This window comes from Crocodylus siamensis, chromosome 11 (assembly GCF_052110815.1).
Source record: "Crocodylus siamensis isolate JL-2025a chromosome 11, ASM5211081v1, whole genome shotgun sequence".
NCBI classification, from domain to species: domain Eukaryota; kingdom Metazoa; phylum Chordata; order Crocodylia; family Crocodylidae; genus Crocodylus; species Crocodylus siamensis.
Genome location: NC_143405.1, coordinates 60,015,366 through 60,039,430, shown reverse-complemented (window position 1 = coordinate 60,039,430; position 24,065 = coordinate 60,015,366). Strand labels below are relative to the sequence as shown.

The following is a 24,065-nucleotide window of genomic DNA, read 5'->3' as shown; positions in this document are numbered from 1 at the left end:
ATGATGAGCTAGTAGTTGCATACGTCACGAGTTACCCGCTGCCTGTGTTTTCTAAGCAGGAGCACTGCTCTTTAAAACACTCCTGCCATTCAAGCACCAACCCCGGCAGGCATTTTCTGTCCCCAAAATACCACTGCAGTGAAACGGATAAAACTTGAAAGACCTAAAACCTGTTTCTTTGCCCATGTTCCTGCTTTTAAGAAACTTGAGCCCTTTTTGAACCTTAAAAGTTGCTACGCGTTTTATTTCTTTGCATACCCCACCTGATTCAAAATTCACCCTGAATTTCCGCGATGGAATAGGCAGGATCCTTCAGCGTGACGCTCAAGATGCCCGGCATTGAAGTGTGCCCAAGTCCAAAATATCCTCTGTAATTTTAATCACCTTCACAGCACAGAAAATAATAAAATAATGCAGTGACTTTACCTGCTAAGGGCCAAGGCATGCTGTTGCGACCGGCACAAAACCAACTCCCCCCCCCCGGGCTAAAAAAAATCTCGAGTCTGGATCACCTTTGCACGAGTTCAGCATAAAGCTGGTACAACTCCACTGGCAGATGGGAGGCATTACTCCAGTACCGGACTGAAAAACACCGGCCACGAGTCAGGCACGCTGCAAACATACCAAAATTAATGCAATTTTCCCTTTTGTTCACGTATGAACACACAGCAAGACTTCTCTTTTTCAGTAAGTTCCTGGCTATCATTCTGAAATGTATATATTCCCATCATGCCTCAGTGTTTTTCAGCCCCATGATGCCCTCACTTTTGATTGTGCAGATGAAGTTGAAGTGCACAGGGTATTTACTGATCCAGTTATCTTGTTCTGTGACAGGCAGAATCAATCAATCAAGAGGCCAGCTTTATGCTTAAGTATTCCAGGCACATCTCCGCACTTCAGGATACGAGATCACAGTGTTATCCAGCCAAATTTGATCAACAAATGCAGTTCCCCTGTGCCACAGCAATCTCAGATGAAGATGTTATTATGTGGAACTGAGCAAAGTGATAAAGACAGTACAGAAAAGGGAGGATAAGTCCAGCTGGACCTTTCTGACAGCCTCTATATACTGGGGATGCAATATCCCTTTCTGTAGGCTTATAAAAATTACCTTTATTTAACAAAAATAACACGTTCCCAAGGGAGCCGTCACAAAATGCTCTCTACTCTCCCGATATTCGGGGCTCTTCAACGAAGGAAACAATGCATCCTGTGGATTTCCAACACATTCTTTAAGGCTGGACACCAGCTTTTTGCCCCGGCCAATGCAGATAGGTAAAATTTTATATCGCACTGCCATGTCTCATACTTGTACGTGCAGCACTCCGATTAAGAAAAAGTGAGCTCTGAAGGACAAACGCATATTTTCAGGACCAGTTTAAGCGACCTTATAAATACATGGGGCTTTTATTTTTCTTTTACTGTAAACACGACAGTGGCAACAAGATGCATGAGAGAGCGGATATGCTTAAGTGCGTCTCAAGGAGAGTCAACGCCATGCTTTTATTTTGCCAATAGCTTTTCACTTTGCTATTGCCCTACAGTTATTTTACATTATTTAATCCAAAATACCATCTTTTTGATTCTACCTTTCTTTGCATTTTAAATCTTTAATGGGAGCCTTTGGCAGTCCATGGGCACAATTATTAGATATCTGCAGAGAGAAATTGAAAAATTAATCATAGTTTCCATTTTATATTTCTGTACTACACATAAAAATTATCTGGTCTTAAAGCTGTATCCTATAGCCTTTCAATCTGCTCCCCCCAACATGGCAAAGGAGAAGCAGGAATTAGTAAATCTTGCATTTAAATCTATGCAGCTATCACCTCTAAGTCATCTGCAGAACATTGTGTTCTGTTTTCCAGTCAGAAATTTATTCTAAATCATTTTTTAATTAAAAGACATTTATTGGTCGAGCTTATGTTATGTACTGCCTAAAAACCAGGGTAAAAGTACCATAAACTAATCATACTAATGATATTAAAATTGTTTATTGCCCTTTTATGGGTTGTGCTACTTAAATTACAGTTTTTCACAACTGTATGCAAAATGTGCAACATAATCCTTATGCAGTTTGTTATGGAAACTGATATATGCATTCATCTGACCTCTGTCTAAAAATCGCTCCTTAACCACAGGGAAAAAGAGGGAAAAAACCCCCCAAAAAACCCAACCCAAGTCGTCTATCAGCATGCGAGCGGTATCAAAACTGCTAAATCTATTAACTTTGTTTTCCTTTCACTATTATTAAACTGGAAAAGCAAAATTCAACTGGAACGTTGTGCCGTTTGGGTTCCCTTGTCATCATGTTGTAAGTATGAGAAATGTATGTGCAATAGCCAAATGGCCAATAGACAAAACACCCACTCGGAGTGACGTCGTGTTTTCCATACCGCCCAGACAAAATCAAAACAACAGAACTGTTGCAAACAAAAACAAAATAACATTTCCCATAAGCATTCCAGACAGAGAAAGTTTACAGGAAAAGAAAGCTGGGAAAAGACCCAGAAAAAAGTGAGTGTTGCTACCTCGAGCCATAAAAGAGCACTTTTGGAGACACTATAAACAGGCTATTTTTTTTTTTTTTTTAAGCACATAAATGCTAACAATTGAGAAAACGTCCTCCCCCTCCCCCCAGTTAAAAATCAACACCATTGGAGATGATTAAATTGCTGGCTGTGGAGTGTGATGTAAACCTGGCAAAAGTCCCTTGGCTGGAAGGGAGCAGCTCTGGATGTACAGGAGGGTAAAGGAGATGGGAACCTGCCCCCCCACCCCCTTTTGCATTCGGATGAGAAAGTTAAAACCAACCGAGCACCAAGTTGCATTGAGAGCAGGCAGCAGGGGGAAGCAGGAGTAGCAAGGAAGTAAAGCAAGGGGCATAAGCTAGGCGGGTATTTCAGTGCAGTGCGTTCTCCTTGGGCTCTCTCAAAACAAGTAAGGGGGCTTTGGGAAGGTGAAAAAACACCCTGACAAGGGCCATGTGTCACCTTGGCGAAACCCACTCACCTTTCCGTAACTGTGTTAATGCATCTGCCACCCGCAAGTTGCTGCATCTTGTGTTTAGCTGAGCTACCTGACCATCAATTGCGGTAGTGCAGTGAATATCAACAGCTGCATTTTACTATTTCAGCTAGTCAGTTTACAGTGTCTCCATCACAGCGAATTCTTGTCAGCTGCACTCTCGCTAACACAATTCCTATGTTTTGCCTGGCAGTAAATGGACGCTTCTGCCCCAGCATCATCTAAACAACTCTGTTAACATTTGCCCCCGAGCGTCTCTCTCTTTGTCCAGTCCCTGTCTTCTAACAGATGTCATCCAAGTCTAATCAAGCATAAAATGGTCATAAATATTTCTTTCTGGTAGATTTCACATTCGCATTTCATGCAGGGACATGATATTTTTCTGCTACCTCCAGGGAGTACCTAATGCAAAAACCAGTTACTTACATTCAAGGCTCATGTTCCTTTAGTAAAATGCAGCACATGTTCTCAGTTCAAAGGCATAAAAAGGCACAAGACTTTATCTTCTTTTGTTTAACAGCACCCTGGGTTGTTTTTTTTTCTTCTAATAATGTGCACCACAGTTTACACCTAGATATTACATTGCCTCTTGTTTAATGTGAAAACACAAAACCATGGAACGCCACATTTTGACTGTCTGGCTGCTTTGAATGCAAGTGTTTCAGATTTTCATGCTCAAATACCTTAATTGCTGCCCAAAAGAGAGGGTTTCCCTCCCCCCCCCCAGCTACTTAAATTAACTAACAAGCTATTTAAAGAATTCATGAGATAAGAAACGCACTTTTCTATTTTGGCTGATTTTATGCACAATTTTGCAACCCACTTCATTGTATTTTGTTAAAACAATAACATAAATCTAGGGTATAAATGTACAGTTCATGCCTATTTAACAGTTAAAAAAGATAATCATGAGATAGAACCAATTTCCAGTACTTAAACTTTGATAATTCAGGGGAAACTGCTTAGAGATAATCAATTCTGCCACCTTAATGAAACATCCGAGAAATCATATTTATCTCTGGTACACTTGGTAAATAATGTCTCAGTATGTTAAATAAAACTAACCTTAGCTTATTTTCAAAGCCATATGTCTATTTTTCCCTTTTCCCCTGTTATGTTTGTCAAAACAGAAATCTTATACAGCTATTTAAAGAGAACCACAAAACACTTAACGATATAGATCACAACAGTGAAGCTGTTTTTCCTCCTCCTCAGTTGAGCTTAATATTTGATTACTGTTAGTCAAATCAAGCTTTCAGGCAAATAATCTCCATTTTTTAAGTTAATGAGATGTGGTCATGTCGACAACAGCTTGCAGAAACTTTTAATTCTAATTCCTGCAGGCTGTGCTGGCCTCTTTTACAGCAACCACTGTATGAACGAGTCAAATTTGCCAAAATGGCTTATGTAGACAAGTGCACACTTTAAAGAGGCACTAATTAAAAATACCCACTGGTATCATAATTTAAATACCATGAAAATACACTGTAAAAGTAGCTCGGCTCCACTCTTACGGCTTTCCTTAGACCTCGCTTCCTTTAACTGGATGATGTTTTGCTGCAGATGTATTCTCGACTCCAAACAATTTTTCATCTTGGAGGAATTTGGGATTTTGATATAATTACACAATTTATGTTAATATTTGTTTCACATAAGCTATTAAGCAAGCCCCCAGAACAAGTGCTAATTGAGAACGCTGGAAAGAAGTATACTGCTGAAGTAAGCAGCAAATTTATACTGTTGATTTAGAGCACTATCTACAACTTCCCCCCTCATTACAGCTCGCTCGCTCTCTGCTATAAGGCTCCCAGCTATACCGAATCCCATTAAAGCACTTTTTCATAGCTGCTATTATCTACATTCAAACTGCCTTCCTTCCAAAAAGAGAGAGAGCGAGAAAGAGGGAAAGAAAGAGAAAGGCTGGGGTGGAGCTTGGTATTATTCTCAATGCATGTCCCTGGCTACAACTTCTCCAAAATTCTTTTGTCTTTTTGATTTTTTGGCAAGGAATTTAGGCGGCACAGTTGTCGTGCAACAAAAGCAGCCAGGAGACCAAAAAAAAAAAAAGTTGGTGCTGAGAGGGTTAAACCTATTTAAGGGGTTAAATATGCAATTACCGCTGCCTAAAACCAGAGAGACATATAGATAAATAGAAGAAATGAAGTCCCCAGGTTCCATTCAGAAGCCTTCATCACATTACTACCAGACAGAAAACTCTTTAAGTACCATTTTCAGATGTTAAATCATTGTTCGTGCAGCACATATTCGCACTATTCCTGGGGGAACAATATCTGAAGACAGCGTGCTAACAAATGCAATCCAGTAAACAGGCATTTTTCCTCTTGTTGTTAGTACCTTTGTGTTCCAGCTCCCAGCTCTGTCATCCATGCCTTCTCTCTGCTTTGAAGTTAAAGTACTGAATGAGCGTTGTCATCTATTATCCAGAGTGTGCATGTAGATTATAAATAAGAAATAAAAGTGACTTTCAGTACACTGCTTTTGCATTAGCAAGTTGCCTTCTCTGTTACCTCCTCTGTCCTTCATACTTTGCTACCAACATTATATTAAAAACCTGACTTTAAGTGTTTCTTGCAGAATGAAAGGCATATGCTGGAAAATATGTACACAGCGGAGACAAAAAGTTTTATTGAAACAAACAAGTCTGGCAGTTTAAACAGGTTCATGGCTTCAGCTTCAATAGGTTGTTTAACCCTTATCTACAAATGTCCTTCAGACCTATTACATGCTAATTGGGTCCACCTCGTCATCTGCATGCTGGGTATTGACAAACAGAGCCTATAACTATTTATTACCCTGAAGTCTGTGTGCAGAGAGAACCCTTTTTGTAATGTTGATCAATTATTTAATCGATATTTTCCAAATGTAACGATCTCATCAACATTTCGTTATATTAAAGCCCAGCATAAAATATTCTTCGTGTAACTACCAAGATGGGTCAATTATTATTTCAACTGGCTGAGGTTACACCAGGTCAGATAACTCCTCTTCTCAACAAAAGTCCCGCTTTGTACATTAGAGGGACAGAAATGTTTCTGCTATCACTTGATAAAAGAGAATTCACAAGCTACAATACCTTCTGCTCCCCGCTACCACGGTGGAAATCCTGCCTAACCCTAGTGACTGCAATACATTTCCAGGTGTTTACTCCAACAAATTTGTATTACAGAACTTCTAAGAAGCCAAGGGATTGATTTGAAAGTTAGATGCCTAAATGATCCATTTTAGGCATCTAAGTGGTCTTTGAAGTACCTCAATACAGATTTCAGTGCCTAACTTATAGTCTGATTTTCAGGTAGAGACAAGTAGTAAATGGTATACTTCAGGAAAACTACTAAGAAATGCCAGCAACAGTGCGCAAATGCATGTGAGCTCCCAGCTAAAACTTTTGGATATTATTTTTGATCTATGCTACAGAAAGCCAACTGCAAGAGTAATAAACTCAGGTCTGGAAAAAATACGCTTTTAGATAGAGCAGCAATTTTACATGGAAGAAATCCCCACTAGCCAGAGAAATGCACATGGTAAGAAGGGAGTGGATAGAAAGATACTTCTGCACCCCCATTTCCGCCCTACCTGCATCTTTGGCTCAACATAATTTTTATGTTAACTCTTGCACTACAAGTAAAATGTTACAGGCCACTAAAAATGTAAGTGGAGGAAGGGCTAGATGGGTTATCCTCTTGAAAGGGTGGCCAGTTACCTGGGCCTTGGTTGTGAGGCTAAAGTACCAGTTTGGACTTCATTAAACTTCCCACGAGCCGTTTTTCACATCTGTCTTCCAGCTTTCTGAGCTCTTCCTACCTTTCAGCCAGCAGGGGCTGCGACCATGCCGTGTCCGTGGATCCCACTCATGGCACACGGGAGCCTCTTATCCTAACACAACCATAGCTCAGACCTCTGCAGAGGAGCCCAAGGGAAATGGAGTTGCTGATTTCTAAAGGGTGTCACCTATCAGCTGCTACCAGCACAAAGAGAGCAGCATGCGTGTCCTCTCTTTCCTGCCAGACGGTGTCATGGACAGCCTGTCGCTCGTACCGCACATCACAGCGCATCACTGCTCTACAGGAGGACGGAGACCGAACCAAGACGATTTTGTAGAGATGAAGAGACGACCGCCGACGGTACGGACAATAAAAAGACGGCGGCTCTTTTGGTAATTGCAGGATGACAATATAGGCAAAATGTAAAGGTAACAGGTGGACGTGATCCTAGTGATCCTCGCTCAGGTAGCTCGAAGCCCACAGCTGCTCTTTGAAGGCAGAAATGGAAGCAGAGACGTAGTCAAGTCCACTTGCAAAGGACAGAGGTGCCATGCGAACGACACAGAGCAAACGACAGAGGTGCCATGCAGCTGCCAAGGAGGTGTTGCTGGTGTACAAAGCCCTGACCTTCGAGACACTCATCGCAAACCTGTGTTGCTTCCCACAAACGTGGCAGATCCACGAGGTGAGGGCAGCCTCGGTGGATTTCTAATCGTCAGAGATCCTGGAAGTTATTTCTGACCTGTAGGGTCTACAAAGGCCCTGTGGGAGCTACCATCGGACTGTTTGGTTGCATGGGGTCCTTGCATACTTTTACACCTGCCCCTATTCCTAGGCCTCAGGCACTGGGAGTGTTGCAGATGTGAGGATGCTGGGAAGCACGAACATATCTTAGTATTGTTTCCAAATTACTGGCATTTCAGACCCCATAAGAGCTCTGGGATCATCGTCCCCTTCCTCCATCAGAAACTCCGGCCTTCAAAGACCCAAATGCAACCGTCCATCAGTTAACAGCTCAAGGGGGGCAAGGCGTGGGAGTGAGGAGGAGAGGAAAACATTTTCACTTTCCTCCCAGAAACAGGACTCATCTGTCAGCCTTGGGCTACCGTGTCACTACAAAAAGCAGTGTCACGTTACAGTATGGCATGCCAGAGATTTCTTGAAAAGCTGGTGTGGTTTTGTTTAGACGCTGTGATGTTACGTGCCAAGAGCATGCTGCTTCTGGAGGTAATCCCGTGGCTCTTGTTGAGGATAAAAGAAAGGAGGGAAGTTTAAGTTGGATATTAGAAAAAAGCTCTCTCGCTCGGAGGGTGGCGAAGCACTGGAACAGGCTACCTGGAAAGGCGGTGAAATCTCCATCCTTGGAGGTCTTTAAGGCCCAGCTCAAGAAAGCCCTGGCTGGAGTTATGTAGCGAGGGCTGGTCCTGCTTTGAGCAGGGTGTTGGATGAGATGTGACCTCCTGAGCTCCTTTCCAACTTAATTTGCTATGATTTTAATTTTTTTTTTGGGCGGGGGGAGAGGGGGGAAGTTACAAGTGGCTACTTTTTCACATGAAGAAAAGGATAGCGTCTGGCACCAAGTTCATTATCCCAGTCGCCCTATGCAGAAAGTAGATGACCAGTAATGGATTTATGGATCAGGACACAGGTGTGGTCAAACACCATTTTCTTAGTTTGGCTTGTGCTGTCTCTGTCACTCAGTGTATTATTTGCTTCAGCTACTGCTGTACAGGTTGTTGCTTCAGCTACTAGTAACACTACTAATATGCATCTAGGTACCAACACTCAAAACCCGAGGCAAATCAATCTAAGTTATGGTGTTTTCTGCAAGCGGCATAGTTTAGCTCAGTAGCAAACAGAACAAACATTCAGCCTTTGGCAGGAGTGGGGTAAATCTCTGCCATTTTTAAACCAGGCTACTTATACCGAGCTTCTGTTTTGTTATGGGTATAGACCAGTTTCCAATCACTTATACCAGTAAAAGGGCCATGTCTGTACCTGGCACGAGGGGCCTCCAGTGTCATACCCAGGAGACAATGTAGCAGTGATAGACAACAGCATCCTTTGACCTCAGGTATTTCCAAACAGGGTCTCTCTCCCATATAATCCTATTTCTTGCAATGCAACATCCAGGACATGGATGTGAAGAAGTGATCAATGTGCTGATAAATACATCTCCCAGACGGGTTTGAAAAGAGCGCTTGCCCAATTCTGCTATAAGCCATTCTCTAACTAAGGCTCCGCAGAATATGCTCTTAGCTTTCACCTTTTACTGCTCTGCTATCCAACAGCTGTTTCCATAGCTGTCATATTCTCACCCGAAACAAGCATCGTGCATCTGTCTTGTCTTTCTGACTGACCGAGGGCCAGCAGAGAAAACAATAGCGACGTACAAATTACCGAAGTGCTACTCTCGTCACTACTGTGGGGTCTGCATAAGCTTTATGGATTGAACGTCATGTGCTTTCTTCTGTCCTATGAAACCGTTCATTTCATCCTAAATTTAAGGCTGTGGAGAATTTTGAAATGAGAATATAACCCAAGAAAGAGCCTAACCAGCAGAGGTAGGTGGGACTGAATCTACTCCGACTCACCCGCAAAGTCTGCGATGTAGTGGTTTGCCCAGTTTTTCGCTTCGCCTGATGTGAGGTTAGAGATGGAAGGAGCTTAGTAACTATTTGACTTGAGCAAGACTTTGACAAGATAGCAGTTATTCAGACAAGCTTCATGGTGGGAGCTTATGGGGGAGGGGCCTCAGCCCCTCCCAGCCACCACTCATATTTCGAACCCAAGGAAGAGGTGTTTATTGAGGCTAATGCTGTACTTCTGCAATAATCAGAAGATAAGATGAAATAAGAAATGGCTGGAATGAATCAAAAAGAAACGGGGATGATTACATAGGATGTTTCCAGGAGTCGCCATCATATGGTGTTCACTTGGGTCAAACCAGGTTTGGAGGTGGGGGGGGAGCCCTAATTCATTCGTAGTAAAAAGGTGTTAAAAACTGGCAAGAAGTTCACAATTCTAAGAAGGGTGGAATTTTGTATACTTAATAAAGGGTAACTTCTGCTGCTATCAAGACACCTTACTGTAATTGCTCAGGAGTTTCTGGCTGAGTTGGGTGCATTTTGGTAACACAAGTTTGGTGCTTGCAGCTCTGATGACCAAGGGTGCTTCGCAGTTTGTGTCCTATACATAACCAAGCAAAGGGACAACCCACTGCTCTTTCTGAAGGACTCTGCTCAACAACAGGGGAGGGACAGGAAAATCAACAGGGATGGATACAGACAAGTGTGGTATTGTGACCTTCCCTAACAGGCAAGAGGAAGAACCGCGTGATGCCAGCTACGACGTTATCCTGAAATACAATTGCTCTTCAGTTCCCGTCCCTCTCCCCCCTCCTCCCAAGCTTTATGAAAAAAATCTGGTCTACCCTAATTAAAGGATGAGAAATGATGAGGATAGGAGAGACAGTCTACAGCAACCCTGGATTTGGGCTTGGAGACTGACTTCCTGTGGTCACCGCACTTGGTGAGGCTATCATGTTCACTAGCAATGGTCTACTGCAATCACCATACTCAAAGCCAAAGCTGTCAAAGTCTTCCCCCAGATAAGGCTATAAACAGGAAAATCTACAGAAAAGTATGTATTTTTTTGCCTGTAGCGGATGTACCCTACTTCCTGTGACAGCCTTCATGGGCCGTATCTTTAATTTATTATGCCTTGCAATTGCCCTTGTAATGAATGAGGAGACAGGTGATCAAGCAGGGACACTAAAAAAAAAAAAAAGAAGAACACATGCAAAAAAAAGAGGAGCCCCCTACCTTCTGAGCAAAGAAAATAATGTAAATAGAGCTAATCGCTGCTAAGCCCATTTAATCTGATCTCTACACAAGTTAAAAGAAGGAAACCCAGTGCAAAAACACTTCAAACAGGCTCCGCGCTAATCAGTGGAATTTAGCGAATCATTTTTCACGAAAAATAAGGAGTCAGAAAATACTTTAAACTCCAAATACTTTCCTGTTGTGAAAAAGGGGTTCAAACATGCCACATAATACTGAAAAAACATCCAAGGCAGTCCCTGGGCCTGCCAGTCAATGACAGCTGTTGTAGACACCTGGAGAAAGTTTACAGTGCAAGGCTTCATGTTCTGTGTACCTAAACACGACGGCAATAAAGGAAAACTTGTCAAACAGAAAATGGCCTGCTCTTAACTTGTCTATAAAACATCTACAGCAGCCAGCATTTCTTGTACCTTGTTGAGTATTATGTTCAATAATATTAATAGGCTCATATTTACCATATCTTAAAAGCTAACAATCCCATTGCCAGCACTAATTAAAAAGACAAGAAACTGAAAGGAAGCTGTAGATTATTTCTCCAATGTGGATTCATGCCTAGATTTAATAAAACCCGCTTCAGTGTTATAACCTTACATTTGTTTCGAGAACACTATAAAAGATAAGTTTACTTTTTTGTTGTTTGTTGACTTAGAGGGATTTCTTTCCTTTTGGATCTGTAATGCAAGCTGAAAGCTATCGGAACAGGAATACGTTGGGCATTTTGCCCTGCATGCAGTAATCTTCCTGTTATCGACTGGGTATGTTTCGGATCGTGGGCGCGAATCAAAAAAGGGACGAAGCAGAGGTAGGGCGGCACAAAAGCTCACATGTAATCCAAAAATGCATTTGATCGTTTGGGCAAAAATAAGGGTCCCTAAGCTAACCCCTGCTGAAGGGATGGGCAGGCGAATGTCAAGGAGATGGGGATGGGCAAAGAGAGCAACTCTGGCTTTGTTGTTAGCCTGCCGTTTTTGTGCACTCACTAAAAGGCTAAAGGTAAATTTACATAAGAAAGCAGCAGGGCTATTCAGGAGGGATGAAAGCTAGTGATGTGGATGGGAGACTGGATTCCTGGCTTCTGTTTAGAGATCTTCAGCAACAGGATCTCTAAGCCCTTATACGAGCCACTACAACTATGGCTTTGATTATGCAAAAAGGGAACCATATGGCTGGACCTGAAGATCTTCCAGGGTCCCTTCCAGCCCCAATGTCTATGAAATCTGTGAAACCTGCTGGTATCTGGGTAAATCCTCTTTGCAGGACTCATGCCTGAAGTTGGGCAGCTGGAGCAGACGATGCCACCCTTTACCCTACATCACTTGCCCAGAGCAGAAAGGAGTATAAGGACTCGCATCACAGATTTCCCCAGCAGACATAGCTCTGGGCACTCCTGCTCAGCTTCCTGTGGCTAAGCATCGACCAGGTTAGTGTGCGCCGACTGCGCAGGCTCTGTATATCCAACCTTTGCTTGGCAGAATCACAGCCTCTGCACTCACCGATATAAAGCCTGGACTCGGGCCAAAGCTAAAATCTCAAGTAACTGAAAGATAAAAATCACAGCATCTACTTTTATGACCTCTTGGCTAACTCCAGCCACGTTCTCATTGGGCATGAGGCAAAAGGACCAGTGAGCCAACGAATTACACGTGCTGCTACCCGGACATCCCTAGAGCTGGCTCTGATTTTGCTACATCCACAGAATTTAAATCGCAGGCAGGGCGGGTAACCATACCTGCTTTTCAAGTTGCCTAAACACTTCCCATTTTAACACCCTGCTCTCGGCCATTAATAGCAACTTCTCCAGAGAGCCGTCGTTCTCGTACTTCCTAGCATTTGAGGTCGGGCTTTGGCAAACATAGATCACTTTCTTTTAATGACATTCTTTAGATGCAATACAAATTTCTGTAGAGATATTATCAGTACCTGATCCACTTCCTGGTAAGCGTCCTGACAGCCAAAAGTCCTGCCTCACCTTCCTGGGCCTACAAAACCAACGGCCCGACTCCTATTGAAGAATGGCCACGGGCAGCCTCTCGTCTCTAGGCTGTACACCGATTCCTCTTTCCTCGCAAACACCGATCCCTCTTTCCTCGCAAACTGAGCTTCCAAGTGAAATCCAGAGTACGCGTGCCTCCATCCCCTTCCTCACGCACACTTCCACCCCTCCGTTTAATGCAGGAGGATGCACTGGCAGGTAGTCATTAACATGTTACACAAGTGGGTACATAATGCGGTATACTGCAAAGCTGAAGATACACAACAGTCATCCCTCCGCAGCGGAGGGAGCGATTTTCCTGGGGAAAGGGGCCATCGGAGGAGTCTGCAATCCCCTGCGGAAGAACAACAAAAAGCCTTTGTGTTGCTCGTGCCTCCTTCGGTGTTTATTTTAAGTGTGCTAGCCCTGCATACGCGAGGGAATTGGGACTCTGATTTATTTTGGGTCTCTCGCTGGGTAAATGCCAGCCACCGACGCTCTGCAATACGCCCCGTTCTAAGTTTTCGGTTCGGTGGCATGTTTTTTGCAAGTGAATCACTGCGTGTATGCAGAAGTGAAAAACATGGTATTAAGGCTGAGTTTGGAAACAAAAATGCCCCCAAGTTCCCTATCTCAGTGAGCAAGCAATTGGAAACCAAAAGTTCTGGCTTTCTTGCTGATGAGGGATAACGTAAGACGCAAGCAAAAGGTGCCAGGGTGACCCTCTGCCCACGCAGCTGTCGCGAGCAGCCAAGGATCTGAAATTTTATAAGAATTTCAACAAACAGCCTGCTTCCAAGAAAGCAAATACGAACAGGGAAATACTACCACAGCACCTTGGGTATCTGGCGGGGAGGAGCCAGCCTTCTTGCATTTGGACTGGCACGAGTTAGCAACGCCGCTCCACTACGGGGAATATAACGCAAACAAATTCTAAGGAAAACTGAATTCAAGCATTTCAACTGCTCTTTTTAACTCAGTCATCCCGATTTGAGTGCACGCCCCGAAAGAAGAGACGTTCTCCGCACTCCCACCCCCTGCCCACACTTAATTTCCAGGTACAATTTAGGAGACCCTGAAAGCCCGCCTGAACTCTAACAAGTCTTATTGAATTAAAAGAGGCAGGCATGTAGACAAACATTTCATGCGGTAATAATGGCGTTTTTCATGTACTGACCCCCCCCACCCTGCAAGATTTGATCTGAAATAAAATCCTGGTTACTTCAGATTCCCGAGGCAAACTGTGACCTTACTCTGCATCTCCAAATGTAAACCATTTGTGTGGCATCCCTCAATTATGATGCTGAGCATCGGTCAAAAGAACAACGTGCATTAGAGCAATCGCTTGCTTGCTTAGGAAGGTAAGCGGGCTCAAAAAGTGCACGCAGATTGGTCTGAAAGCCTTGCAGGTTTAACGAGAGGCTTGGTCTAATATGGCTACACAAGTGTAGAGACATGAGCGCTCACTTCAGAAGGCTTCTCTACAGCAAAAACGACCCATCCGTATACCTGCAAATGATGTCGGTGTAATGAATCTTTATGGTTGGGAGAAGAGACTCTGTGCTCTGCTAACACAACACTGGTACACCTTGCTACACAGCTGAAACAGCCTAACTCCATCCAGCACTAGCGGTCCTCTACTTTATGGATCATTATTTTTCACTAAGCCCTTCCCACCGAAAAAAAAAAAACCCACCTTGGAGAGAAAAGCAAGAAATATGATTAAGAGTAAATTGAAAAGCCCAACTTTGTAATAAAGCTGGCACTTGCCCCAGGCTTCAGAAATATCCGAGACTTGACACTGACTTTATAGATACAATATATAGCTTTTATGGAAAAAAAATGAAATATTTGCACTATTTAAAATAGGTTACAAATACATTTTATGTTTTAAGATGTAGTCATTGGGGCTAACAAAATCCAGAAAGGAGCTGGTATAGCTAGCTACGCTCTGATTACACGTGCCATCATAAATCCTGAAATTACTGAATTTCATTATTTGCTGATTTTTTTTTTTTTTTTATACAAAACCCTCTCAAAATTTAACTAACATTTATTATTCAGTTTTCCAGGGATGCTCTGCATTTAAAAACCCCATAAAATGTGCAAGCGCTTCCCAATTTACAATTGATTGTATTTTTATGGAAGCAGGTGGCTTAGCTAATGTTGACTTACTTCTGGTTTGCTGTGAAGCAATGAAACTCTAAAAGAGACAGAATATAACATACCCAAAAAAGAGGGCAAGTGAGAGCACTTGATTCTGGTCTCATCTGCATGTGTAAGTCTCACACAGCTCCAAAGAAATCAACAGCTACCACTGGTGTAAAATGGTTTCCAGTAGTGGCAAAATCCTCTGTTCATAAGAGGGATAAAGAAGTAAAGGCTGCTCTGAGGGATCACTTTTTCAAACCAGAGCAGCACAGTCAAAAGTCATTCAAAAGTAAAAACACAGCGTTTCCAAGCAAAAGTTAAGTTCATTTTGAAATCTCAACTTTCCACGAGGAGTCTTGCTGCTCTGAAATCACTTAAGCCCCAATTTAGCAGGATACTTCAGTACATCACTAATTTTGCACACATGACCAGCCCCAGTCACCTTAATGGGACTGCATGCACACACGAATTTAGGCATGCAGTGATATGCTTTGCAGTACGTGATGGCCACAATATAAGAGGAGTTCAATGTGAATTTTAAAAACTACATTATACCTTACCAGGCACAATGCCATTTCAGATTTGCTACGTGACCAGCCAAAGGTTTGGCAGCACTGCTTGTTATACAACCTGAAAGTATAAAGATCATTGGAAGAGAAGTATCCTATAATGGTTTTTAATAACATCAGTCATCTGAAACAGACTTTTAATTTATATCCTACATCTGCTGAATTTCCCTATCAGTGCAGACATGCTAGATAACCACTTGAAAACATCCCTTTGTTCAGTTTGCCTGAACATACCTAACTGGTGAATGTATAACTTCTTTTTTTTTTTTTGCTTTGATGAGTAAGCACAAGCAAATATGACACGGAAGTCATACAAGAGGAGAGTGCGTATCTATAAAAGCAGTGGCAACTTTTCACATAAGATGCAAGGTTAAAAAAACAAGCTACCAAATGAATTTCAAAAGTCGTGGTTCCTTGAGGAGTTCCTGTTACTGGACTTTGCTTCATTTTGTTTTCATTTATAAGCAAAAAATGGCCACGGTAAACCACGCACGAACAGATTTGTAAAGACGACTTCGAAACCGAGACATGCGCTTAGATCAGATGGTTAGACGTCTTGCGCTCGGATCCGGCGCTTGTGTGAACATACACCCAGGGAACGCCCGGTGCACGTATGGACGCCCCGTTCAAACCTGAGACCCACCGACTAGCTAGCGCCATTTCTAGGCACACAGCAAAACAAAAGCCAAAGAAGTAGCAGCAAGTACAACCAAGTGGCAGTTTCTCCTTGTCTGTCCCCAGCGGGAGGCAATTTAAGGCCTGTTGAGGTCAATAAGTAGCTATAACAAGGACCATGGTAGCAGAGAAGATGCCGAATGCTGCCCGTCAGCACGGTTCACTGACAAGCAAGCTAAAAATTGCATTATTAAGAAGAAATCATTGATTCACAAATCCAGGCAAGGTAGCCATCCCGTGTTAAAACTTATTTAATTTTGCCAGCACTGCTTCATTCCTAAGCTCTCAGAGCCGCAGCTTTTCCACTGAAAAGCAAAAGACATTTTACGCACAATTTTCCCTCTACTAGAAAGAGGTATATTGTGCCCTTCAGTGAACATAAAATTGATATTATCATTCCTTAGTTTATATCTCACTACTTAACCTTCAGATTAAAAGTTATTAGATTTGAATGACTAAAAAGACATCGTGTCACCTTTCACTCAACGTTGGGAGCTCGGAGAACTTGGGGAAAAGGCCTGGGTGATAAAAACGCTAAGTTACAATGTATGGAAGGTCTGTCTTTTTTAATTCCCAATGCTGAAAAGTAAAAGACTCTACAACTAGATTGATCTTTTCATGAGGTTATTGTAATGGTGAATTACCAGTGTATTAAAATGCAAAAGCAGACACAATTCCAATGACTTGCAAGTCATTTAATCTATACTTTTAAATGGCTCTTTCAGTGAATACAGCAGTTTAATAATTACGCCTTGTATCTGTATCTTCCCAACAAAAATGACTCAACATGCACATTCCCTTAAAGTCTAACAAACAAATTTAGACTAACCCAGTTGTGTCAATATGAAACAAAGGCATTATCTTAGATCTGGTTTAGCAGTTTTGTTCTCTAGAGATAAGTCCTCTTCGTGATCAATGGGACCATAAAATTTCTGATGCAGTTTATAATCTACTTCCATTGGGGGGGGGGGGGTTGGTTTGGGGTTTTTTTGGTTTTTTTAAAGATGAAACTAATAGCAAGTGAGTGTGGTTACAAATATTTGACGGCATTATTCTCATTTGTATTGTGATATGTATTGAATGATTTATGCTCCAATAAACCTTTTGAAACCCTCAATTTAGCCAAGTGAAGCAATCTCTGAATAATACAGTGAATAACCTATTTATCTCATATTTTCCTCCTTTGTTTGCCATGGAGAATTTTGGTGAAACCAGGTACCTTTAGCCTTCTTCAATCTTTACCTCTCAGCACCCATTGATTGAATCTACTACCAAGGGCCAAGATGTGATTTTCTCACACTGATAACACAGATGGCTTCCCAGAAATCAGTGACACACTCACGTAGCAAAACACTACTGATTGCACACAAAAGACATCTGAAATTTGGCCTAACGTGTCTCATATATGAGGTACATGATGCTTGGTCACTCATGCCTACGGATAGGGTTTTATATGCCAATATATCCGGCGTTTGTGTTTGGGTGGAGTAAAGATGTAAACGTAGGAAACGGGATACACAGAAAATACGACAGATCAGTATCAAATTCTGCTCGAAGGGCGGGGAGGAAGGCCTCCTTGCCTTATTTTTGTGGACACAAGTCCAACAAGTAATTTAATTAAGCTCTTCAGATAGCTAAAAGTGACGCTTCATCATTCCGGGCTAGTTCAGTTCAAAGGCAAAGTGATGAAAAGAAACTTTCTTGCAGAAAGTACAGGGCTCTATGTTAACTTCTTTCCTGTTTCGCTATGTACCACTTGCATTTTTATTGCTATTCTACTTTGTCATAAAAGCAGTCACCTTGTAACCCTTTTTATCAAGTAATCTATTCACTACCTAAAAGTACACTACACTCCATCAGGCAAGCTATAGGTTTACATTATACAAACATTCCAATTCTGCCTGTTCAGCACTGGTTGTCAATAAATGCAAGCAATTGCAAAACAGCAATGTGTGTTTTTTTCCTTAAGAGAACATTGATAGGAGCCTGCCAGTTTTGCAAAATAAACTCTTTGCAATCTCTGCAGCTACTCTGTCAACAATTTACTATTAAAGCCATACCTCCTAAAAGTTCAAAAGGACTTGGAATTAGACAAAAGATAGGGACTTTTTTTTTTCTTTTTTTTTTAATACTCGGGAGGCCGTGCTTGAAGTCAGGGTATCAAAGTGAAGTCCTCTGTGATGCAGAGATGCTTGCATTTCGACCACCAGCAATGCTACATTTCAGGCCTTGCTGTGATATGCTGGAATGCAGCTTTATATTCTGCCCATTCATATTTTTACCTTTCTGTTAACACATGGAGAAGCAACACTCGAGCGTGTGGCAACAAGGATGCAAAGATTTCACAATAATTTACATTTGCTGTTTATGTGAGAGTAAGGATTTTTGTGGGTGATCTCTTCTATTGGATTAACTGCGCGGTTGGGATAGTTAGACGAGCTTTTGAATGCAAGGCAATCTTTCTTGGGTCTCTTATCCCAACCGAGAGGTTGGTCTGATAAAAGATATCACCCACAAAAATCCTCGCTTCTCGCGTAATTCCTGGAACATCACAGCCTCCCTCCTATCACCTCGCTCACCTCAAAAAAAACCAAAGGACGTGTTTGCGTTGTGTAATTATGGAACAATTTTTGCAAAAATCGGTCTTCAAATTCTAAATTCCAAACTCAGATTATTTATCCACAACGTTATATGACAGCATCGTTCTCTGCTCTACCATTATGCATCGCGGGAACATGGGCACTAACCAGCTTACCCATCGAGCAGCAAAGCTCAAACGACCCGCTGCTGATTCCTTTTTCCCAAATGATACAAGTGCCAGGTAATGCAAGGAAAAGCTAAGACCGATATGCTCGTAAGAATTAGCTGTTTTATTTCAACAGCCATTCATTTGTATTGAAAAAGTGTTTTCTAGTATGCATTCTGTTAAGTGACCTGAGAGCATATGTTGTATATGGAGAAACATCTAAACATTATGTTCTATGTTGTATGCGTATCTGTAAATGCTTGCATTAGCTGTCTGAAAAAAACATTTTTCTTTCGGCATTGAAAAATATTTCCAAAACACAAAGACTGATGTCAGTTCTGATTGTCCCTTGGATGTTGTGCTGCTTTTCCCAGGAAAGTATTGTCAACTTTGTGAGCAACTTCCTTTTTAGAAAAGAAAACTCCGTAGAAAAGTTACTCATCCAAACAAATTAATGGCACATTTCAAACAAGGAGCACAAACCTCCAGGCGCTTACAACCCTGGAAGAAAACATGTTAATTCAAAGCAATTACTCTGCTGACAAAGGAGACACGGGCAACGGATAAGACCGGGCACAAATTACAATCTGCTGAATTCAGTGAAGCTGCCCGAAAAGGTGACTTTCTCCGCTCGGTTTCAGCGTCTCGGTTGCAGCGGTGAGAGCAAAATGGAAGGAGCCTACCCAGCCGTTGTCGGCACCTTACGGGGATGGGTCTGGAAGACCACGCGGGCCTGTCTTTGCAATGCATGACCGGCTCTCCTTAACTGCCCAGGCGGGTAGCTGTTGAATGACACAACACATTACACACAAGATTAAGGTGTTACCTCACTCCACAGTGACCCTCCGAATGATGCTGGGGACGTGCTGACGTCGGCAAAAGATGGCAGCCTCAGGCAGGTTAATATCTGGCGAGGCAGAATAAACTCCCAAGTTCTATATTTATGGTTGACAAAATGCCATATTTTGACGGGGCTCTTTTGTGTGCATAGGCCAGTACATGCACAGGGCAGGGAGGGAACGGGACTGGAAAATTCCAGCCTGCTCGTATGAAAACACAGCGTAATTAACTCATTTTGATATGAAGCCTTTTAAAGAGAAGACCTTTGTGTTGAACATATTTTACTGTTCTAATTTTCTTCTACTGTCCTACATTAATCAAAGCTGTAACCCCTGTTGTCTTTGCACTACGAATCAGAATGTGCCCCTGGCGAAGAATGAGGGAAAAGTCAACAGGAATTAAGTTTCAGTGCAACTGTTTACTCAACTGTGGCCTGCAGTTATTGAAATTTTATCCGTGGTTTTGTGTGACTACTGCAGTAATGAATTCAGCATGGCTGTGATTTTCTCACTGATGGTATTCTCACTTCAAGTAAAAACCTGTAGGAGGAAAACGATTGAAACAACCAAAGTCTATTGCATTTAGTTTCATACATTTCTCAGGGTTGTTTAGTTATGGAAGCCTTCCGTCCCGCATCTGGCAAAATTGGCCGCTTGCTCTTTTTCAATCCTTCCGTTTGCTAGCTTTTCAACGGCAGGTTTTTCTTCACAGCAAAAAAACCTGCTGAACAGATCGCGGGGCACTTAAGAGTGTTGCACAGCTGCCGGTAGCTTACTTGAGAGGTTTCAAGAACGTATGCTGCACTACAGAAAGTGAGGGCTGGGCATAAACACATCCGTGATTGCTCTGGTGCATCTTTTGTTCCAGCCCCCGGCAGCAGTACATGGCAATAGTTTGTTCTACAATCTCCTCTGACTTTCCAAATGTTATCGGGGGGGGGGGGGGGGGACAACACACACAGTGCTAATAAATAGAGTTGCTTCTATCTAAAAAATGTAATACTAAGGGCTGCAAAAATCCACAGTTCTGTCCCCGATTCTCCTACAGTAAAAATAGCACCGATATATGATAACTATTTTTTTTTCAGCCTTGCAGCTGTAGATACCTCAACAAACTTTTTTTTTTTTTTTGCTAATAGAAAACATTCTGTTGAGAGAGGTTGCTAGGTTATATTAAAATTTGTTGCAAAAACAAAACCCAGCATTAGTGAATTTTCCAACCAGTGACATATTCTGGAAAGTACTTATTTGTATATAGTGGTTCGCCCAATCAGAGCCACCAGGCTCAACACATTCAGACAATAGGAGCAGGCTACGATCCTTGGATCTTTCCAGTGAATGCATGAAAAAGAGCGCCAGGACGAAGTATACATTTCCCCTTGCATTCGGGCTGAATTTGGCTAAAGGCTGCAGGGTACAAAATGCCATGCACAGGTCCTCCCAAGCAGCTATCTGACTGGCAAATAACAAGGGTTTTAAGGGTTAAATGCTTTATTTTTCTTTCAGTGGGGAAGGTGCAATAGAGCTTACAGTACCTGCTGCTGTTGCTGAAGATGTGCTAAATCGGCCGCCCCAATCTCAACTGAAGGTGTCTCGCCGTTTGATCTCACTTCCCGTAAGCTGCACTCTATTAAATGGTTGCCACTGCTTGCTCCATTCTGAATGCTTGAACCGTTACTTTTTGTCTCAGTCCCAGATTCTTGCATCATGACTCAAAAACCTGAAATAATTTAGGGGAGGGCAAAAGGGGGGGGGGGCAGGGGAAAAAAAAAAAAAAAAAAAAGCAGCTGTTAAAACAGTTGCCGTATATAAGGAGACATGCCCTGCTTTAAATCCTGCCAAACCTGTAAACATCTGTCATTTCCCTTCAAACGATTCATCTTTCATTAATGGTTCGTGCTACCAGTTTATGTTTGTTTATCTGTTGGTACGGCTAAAATTTTAGTCAGTTAAGGTCTGTTTCTAAATATAGTGCTATTTGCTCAACATTTTTCCCTTAGAGGGGGGGAAAAAAAAATGTTTTCAAACGAATACACAGAATCCATAATTAAATTTCTCTCGTTACATCTGGATGCTTTGCTGTAAAACCCATGAGTCATTCTATGCACTGGATTATGGACAGCATCAAAAACCTGATATACAGCAAGTGGGAGCAAAAGGTGAAGGGACGCAGTCAGCGTTTCGGTTTTCATTCGTATACTGTGATCCTGTCAAATTAGTAACTTTTATTATTGTCCGGTATATGGGGGTCATTTAGGCTGAACCTGTGAGGTCCTGAGCGCCATCAATTGTCACTGAAACAAGTTCTCTTCTTCTAAGATTCGGTCGGCTGCTCGCAATATCTGGTACTTACTATACCGGCTCTATGCAATCTCTCTCTAGCACCTAGGCAATACCGCTTTACCGACACAATTAGCGGCATCATTTCCAACGAGCCACGTATCGCACTAATTTTGGCTTCCTGAAATATTCATCCAATGTGCCCGGGAGCCAGGATCCACGTACGCATGCTTTCACGACTCAGAGATACCTGTGGAGTAATTCGCATGAAAATAGTTGCAGTCCGTGAGCTCTTCACTAACTATCCATTCATTTTGATCTTTTGCAACACGTTTTCATAGTTGACAACTGGCCACCTAAAGAATATGGTTTTGTTTCCCCTCTCTGAATGGATGATAAATGTGTTTTTTTTAAAAAAACAGGAAAATAACCAACTAACAAATTATGTTCTTTGAAAATAAAGACCAAGACAACTGAACAAATGAGTATTTATGCTCGCATTCATCAAATTTGGGGGATTCCTGAATGTGTCTGTGAATAAACTGGTGACTGTGTGTGCAAGAATGTGTGTTAATAAGACTCCAAAAATAGCAACGATGTTGCCATATTTTACTTGTGAAACTACTGTTAATTCTCTTTTTGTGTAATTTAATGAGCTGTATTAGAAAGTATTCCAATCAGCTACCACCAGCGCCACAGAATTAAAATGTCATCAGTGATGTTCTGTCTCTCTCGATTCATCCTCCCTTCCTTCAGGTTCCCCAACCCTCTTATCCAAACGACCCAAATCACTTGTCCGCAGTGACATCTGCTACTGTCAGCAGCTACTGTCACCACGGCAAATGCTCGAGAGCAGCACTCCAGCATGGGGCACGATCAGCTGGATCGTTTAGGCATGCCTCAAGCAGGGGTGGGAAGGCGAGACATTTGCTCCACGACTCGCAGTAAAGGTTTCCAAAAGGAGTCAGTACAGAAAGCTTGTCCAGCTCTGACCACACGGGCTTGCATGCCTAGTATGCGAGGGTGGGATTACCAGTATACTACCTACTCCTACATGAAGCCTCTATGGCTAGGGACAGAAGTTGCACATAAGCGCTCAGAAACCGGTTCAAATCTGTAACACAACAGAAGTTCGGTGCACATAACCCACTTTTCAAAATGGCCAAAACCGGTTTAAGATAAACCTGGGTGGAGGTAGTATCAGACTTAACTGATTTAAGGTAAATCAGTTTACTGAATTTCTGTCCTTCAAGTTAACTCGCAGTCCCCCAGTATCCCAGGATGCTTTGCACCTCCCCCACAAGTCCCCCTGACCTCGCAGGGTGGGCAGGCTAGCCTTGGCCCAGGCTGTCTGCTCTACAGCCCAGCAGAGAGGCGTGCTCTAGCACTCCCCGGCTTCAGGCCTGAGTCGCTGAAGGCTTGTGGTTGCACTTCTGGAATAAAAGTGAATGTCTGTTCACTTACTTATCAGTTCAGTTCATGCAGCTTAGACTAACCTGCAAAGATTGAATCAATTGAGCCTGGGGCGTTTTGACTGTCTGCACTTAGCCCACGTAGAGACTCCAAGGTGCCTAAATGCAATCTTGTTCCACCCTGCTCAAGTCCCTGGAAAACGACTACTACAAAAGGTGAGAGGGTCACCCTCCGGCTCATTCCTGTTTATGTTGCAGCGCTAAGGCTAAGGTGACAGTATGTTACAGAAGTACTGGTGGCACCATTCATGTTTTTTCAGGGACTTGAGTGATGCCTGATAGGTGGAAAAGGAGCCAGCCCTCCAAATGCAACTCGCTGCATTTGCAACAGGTAGCTGTGGAAGCGAAGCCAGCTGCCTTACCTTTCGTGCACACTAAAACCATCCACACAGGGAGTTAGTGCAGAGTAGTTCCTACTGTAAATTCCTACTGTAGCTTACCGCCTGTAACTTTTCCAGGTGGGCAATCCCCAAGTTGACAGGAGCAGTCCAGCAAAGCAGAGCTTTGGTTTTTAATTGCCCTTCACTGGAAAGGAAAGGCCCACATTTAAAAGAGGGCCTGTTTGAATTTAGCGGCTCTACCAACTCAAAAACAGGAAGAAAAATTTCCCCTTCCAACACAGGTGGGAAGAGATTAATTGGAGAAGGAGTGAGAAAGCAATGCATTTCTAACAGAAAAATACTACGGGAAAATACCTGCCCCAGGAA

The 24,065-nt window shown here is 42.5% G+C and overlaps 1 protein-coding gene across 12 annotated transcripts in view; it reads right to left on the bottom strand.

Annotated features, from left to right (window-relative positions):
• FOXP1 (forkhead box P1) overlaps nucleotides 1-24,065 on the bottom strand; it is a 442,295-nt gene that overhangs the window by 164,132 nt on the left and 254,098 nt on the right. For 11 of the 12 annotated variants that reach the window (XM_090021540.1, XM_090021542.1, XM_090021541.1 and 8 more), the window contains one exon: nucleotides 21,142-21,326. The exons of the other annotated variant lie outside the window; for it this stretch is intronic. In XM_090021540.1, the coding sequence (XP_089877666.1) occupies nucleotides 21,142-21,315 (174 nt within the window). In that variant the 5' untranslated portion in view covers nucleotides 21,316-21,326. The remainder of the gene's footprint in view (nucleotides 1-21,141; nucleotides 21,327-24,065) is intronic. 12 annotated transcript variants of the gene reach the window in all.